This window comes from Camelina sativa, chromosome 13, assembly GCF_000633955.1.
Source record: "Camelina sativa cultivar DH55 chromosome 13, Cs, whole genome shotgun sequence".
NCBI classification, from domain to species: domain Eukaryota; kingdom Viridiplantae; phylum Streptophyta; class Magnoliopsida; order Brassicales; family Brassicaceae; genus Camelina; species Camelina sativa.
Window position 1 is genome coordinate 21,403,801 of NC_025697.1, and position 4,650 is coordinate 21,408,450.

General features: G+C 36.0%; 1 protein-coding gene across 1 annotated transcript; it reads left to right on the forward strand.

Moving 5' to 3' along the window:
• On the forward strand, positions 3,301-4,645 carry LOC104738450 (the record flags this gene model as incomplete). Its single annotated transcript, XM_010458625.2, has 2 exons — positions 3,301-3,639; positions 4,419-4,645. Coding segments are annotated over exons 1-2 (459 nt in total), but the record flags the coding sequence as incomplete, so codon positions are not given.

Sequence of the window (4,650 nt, forward strand, 5' to 3'; positions counted from 1 at the left end):
TCCTAATCTGAAAGGTATAAACCCTAATCTTGTTTTGTTTTCGTTTTTGATTTTGTTTAATCTCGTTTTGTTTTTATTTTGTATTTGATTTTGATTTTGTTTTGTTTTGTATAAACCCTAATTTAATTTCGTTTTTAAAAGCTTTTGATTTCATTATATATAAACCCTAATTTGGTTTTAATTTCGATTTTGATTTTGATTTTAATTTCGATTTTGATCTTCTAATTATATAATTTCGATCTGCATGTTACTAATTACTAATTGGAAATTTGATTTTCTTTTCTTATAGATGTTTGGAGGCAACGATTACACAAGATTTCTTTTGGATGCGGGTTTAGCCTCTCCCAGTACTTCTAATCGTCGTGGTCCCTCCGGTTCTAACAACTCAAACCCCGGTTCTCACAATAACCGCTGTGCAACCTCGCAACCCCTGCCTGTGACGCCTCCTTCTAATAATACGCCTTCACCATCTCCTTCGCATGGTGGCTCTGAGCTGAACCCTGACACTCCTGCATCTCAACACGCGCATTCCTCCTCTACAATCATGTCCCAACGTCTCAACAATCTGACATTGGAGGAGTTACTCGATAGTTCTGGATGATCTAGTTTAACTAAACTCGATCCTCACCGACCTCCAGGAACTTTGTGGTAAGTTTGTTTTATGTTTTTAATTTGTAATATAATTCAAAATTTGTGTTTTCATGGATTCTAATATGTATTTCTTTTGAAGGTTTGACCAAGACTCTTGTGTTGCGGCTAGTGTTCGAAGCATATTTGAAAGAGATTTCTAAGAGTCCCATGCCAATTGGACACAGACGCCGAGTGCAGTGGTAGACCGTTGGTATGAAATGTTTGCGGTAAGTTCAGTCTATTTGTTTGCTATTTACAGTTTGTTTTCTATGCCTTTATTAACTATAGAGTTATCCCTTTTTTTGCAAGCAAATATACAATTGGGACCGTAGCATAAATGATAGAGTGAGGCGAGAGTTTGAGGGCAAGTTGTGTGATCAAGTTTCACGGTGGAAGTCAAAGTGGAAGCTTAAAGGTGATGAGGCAAAGCCACGATGGATTGATCCTCAGGTATGGGCTGGTCTTGTTCGGTATTTGCTTGATCCTAAATCAGAGATCAAGAGCAACAACAGTCGGAATGCTCGCTATCATGATCCGAAGGGAACCGGAATATACAAGCATCGTTCAGGCCAAACGTCGTTTAAAGCCCGTGCTCGAAAGCATGTAAGTTCTTTAAGTTTTTTTTTTCTTTTCTTATAATTATGCCTTCTGACCTATGGCTCATTTACTGATGGCAAGTCCGAGTCCTTGTTCAATGAAGTGTTGTCCAAGATTCAAGAGTTGGAATATGAGATTTGTACCAGGGATAATGGAGAGAGTTCCGCTTCTGGTGGGGTGCCCACTCATATCAAAAACAAAATTTACACTGAGGTAAGTTACAAATTTGTAGTTCTGTTGGTTTTAAATACTAATGATTGTATTTCTAATGATTTTGTGATATCTTGCGATAGTTTTGTTTGAAATGTTAAACTGTTATCATTTTTTTGACTGTTCGTTGAACTGTTGCCATTGTTTTGGTTGGGATAATTTTTGAATCATGTGTATGTGATATCTTTGATGGGTTTGTATGTTATAACTTGTGATTCTTTTGTATGTCATTCCCCCACCAATTGTTTTGTGTTATCTTGTTTTCTGATATCTTCCATTGTTTTGAATGTGATAACTTGCGATTTTGTTTGTTGTTCTGTTGTTAGGTTGCTCCGAAGAAAAAAAACAGGATTTTTGGAGTTGGTTCTCTGCAGTTTAAAGCGTTCTCTTCCGGTAGCGGTCCACCACATTCGTCTTCAGCTAATGATCCAGTTATATTGGCTCAGAAACTTGCTGCAACTGAGGAGTGTATCCAAACCCAGGCAACTCAAATCCAAGAAAGTGCTCAAAGAATGCATAGCTATGATGCATACTTCGACTACCTTGCAGAAAAAGACCCTGAGTTTGCAGCCAAGTTCCGGAACCTGACCAACCTAGCAGCTTCCACCAATCCGGAGGGCACCAACCCAGATGGCAACACCGGTGAAATGGTAGCAGCTGGTAGCCAAACTGGGACCAGAAACGTGACATCTCTCTCTCCATCCTTTTGATCTATGTTCTTCTTTGTTCTTTTGATCTATGTTTTTTTTTTGTCGACAATACTCAAACTAAACCTTTTGTAATATTTATGTTTTATATTATTTAGAATTTTATCTATCGAATTTCAATTTTTTTTTTTTTTTAGAATTTAATTCTCGACTCTGATTCTAAAAATATTTTTAGAATTTAGAATTTTTTTAGAATTAACAAGAAAATATCAAATATTTATGTACTAGTATATTAAATATCAATTCTGATTTTTTTTTTATTATGCACAAAAATTTGCGAGGGATGAACTATGACAATATTGCAACGTATTTGCTAGAGACGAAAATCCTTGCAAATTGCGTGACGATTGCGAGATAAGAAATCCCTAGCAATCTGCGTGACATCCGCGAGGAAGGTAGTCCCTCGCAAATTGCGAGTGGTTTGCGAGAAAAACATTCCCTCACAATATGCGTGAGATTTGCGAGGAAAAATATTCTTCGCAAAATTTGCGAGGGAATTGCGATGTTGACCAATTTGCGAGACGCGATTTGCGAGGAACTGGTGTGTCTTGCAAATCCGTTGCTAATGTCTATTTGCGAGGGATTTGCGATGTATTCTTCTATCGCAAATCGACTATTTTTTTGTAGTGGAATAGCTTCGGTATTGTATACTAACCTATGCATTATATGATGCTCACGATTACAAAATCTCCCATATTAATCGAGATCGATTTTAGTTTGACATTTATATACAGTCTCTCAATTGGTAAAATCTTGCCTAGAAATCCTCTATTTCCAATAAATGAAATTATGTATTTCTATCTGATTTGGTTAATAAATACTTTCTCCGTTTCAAAATATACGATGTTTTAACTAAAGCACGCAGATTAAGAAGTCTTTACTTTTAACAAGTTCAACCAATTAGAAACAATACTGTATAATATAAAATACTAAACTAATATAAAAGTTGCATAGAAACTTGAAAACATTTTATATTATGAAACAAACAATTTTTTTAAAACATCTTATATTTTGAAACAGAGAGTATATCAATTCGGTTTAAAACTCCGGTCAAGTAATGATGCGGGGTACATGACAGTCACGTATCTCTAACATATGATCTTCCCGAACATTCACCTTTAAAGGTTTAATAATTATATGCTCGTTCGTTGTATCATATGTAATCGAATAAAAAAAAAAAAAAAAAACATAAATCCCCAAATTACCAAAATCCTCGGCGACGACAAAGAGGAGAGAGATAGAGAGAGAGAGAAAAAAAAAACAATGGCTTCTTCGATCCTTCCGCCGGAGCTGGACAACGACTCACTTGCATCATCGCCGAGATCGGAGTACGATAGTCAGCCACGTGTACGGTTCATGTGCACTTTCGGAGGAAGGATCTTGCCTCGTCCCCCTGATAACCAGCTCTGTTACGTCGGCGGTGATAATCGTATGGTCGCCGTTCATCGTCACACTACTTTCGCCTCTCTCCTCAGTAAACTTGCTAAACTCTCCGGTAAGCTCTTTATTTTCTTCTTCTTAATCTCATCTCATTCATTAATCTCCTCGTATTGTTATAATCGTATGGTCGCCGTTCATCTGATTCACGTCATGATCTTTGTTAAAAGCGATTAGGTAGTTTGTTTTTTTTTGAGTTTTCGATCCTGAAAAATTATTTAGTACTAGTAGTAACGGTTTGATGCAGCTTAGATCACAATTTGTTTGCTAGACTTAGGCCGACTATGAAAAGTTTAGATTATGATGAATGAATTATTGGTTTTTTGCAGCTTTTTTTGAAATTAATATTTGTAAAAATTTGGCAGATGGTTATTGGCCACAAAAGTCTGGCATATTGCTGGAAAGTATTAAAATTTAAATTAATGTGTTTTTTTAAAAAATGTTTTTGTTCGATCATTTCGTTTTGCACGATACTAAAAGATTATCTTCGACTGGGAATATTTGATTCAATGATTACTAGTAACGTTCAGAATAGAAAAAGATTTGGGTTTTTTCTTAGAAGAAGTTTTATACCGATCACTATCAGAACTATTGGATAAAAATCTTTTTGTAAACTATGAAAATAAATGAATTATTGGTTTATTTGAAACATTTTTGCTGCTTTTTTTAGAACAAAAAAAAAATGTAGTAAAACTTCATAATTGTTGGAAATTGGGCAGATATTTATTGGGTGCAACATTTTGGAACTTTGCGGGAAAGTATTGAATTTTGTATAGTAAAATAATAAAAAATTGATTTGGAAAAAATAATAATAATGATGGGAATATATTGGATAAGGTAAAAGCAACATAAGCGTGAAGTACCAGCTACCAAACGAAGATCTTGACGCCTTGATCTCCGTATCAACGGACGAAGATGTAGAGAACATGATGGACGAGTACGACCGCGTCGCACTCAATCAAAACCCACGCGCCTCTCGTCTTCGTCTCTTCCTCTTCACCAATAACGTCGCCGGTGAAGAAGATAACGATAGTCGAGCTAGCAGTATCAGCTCACTCCTCGACAGCTC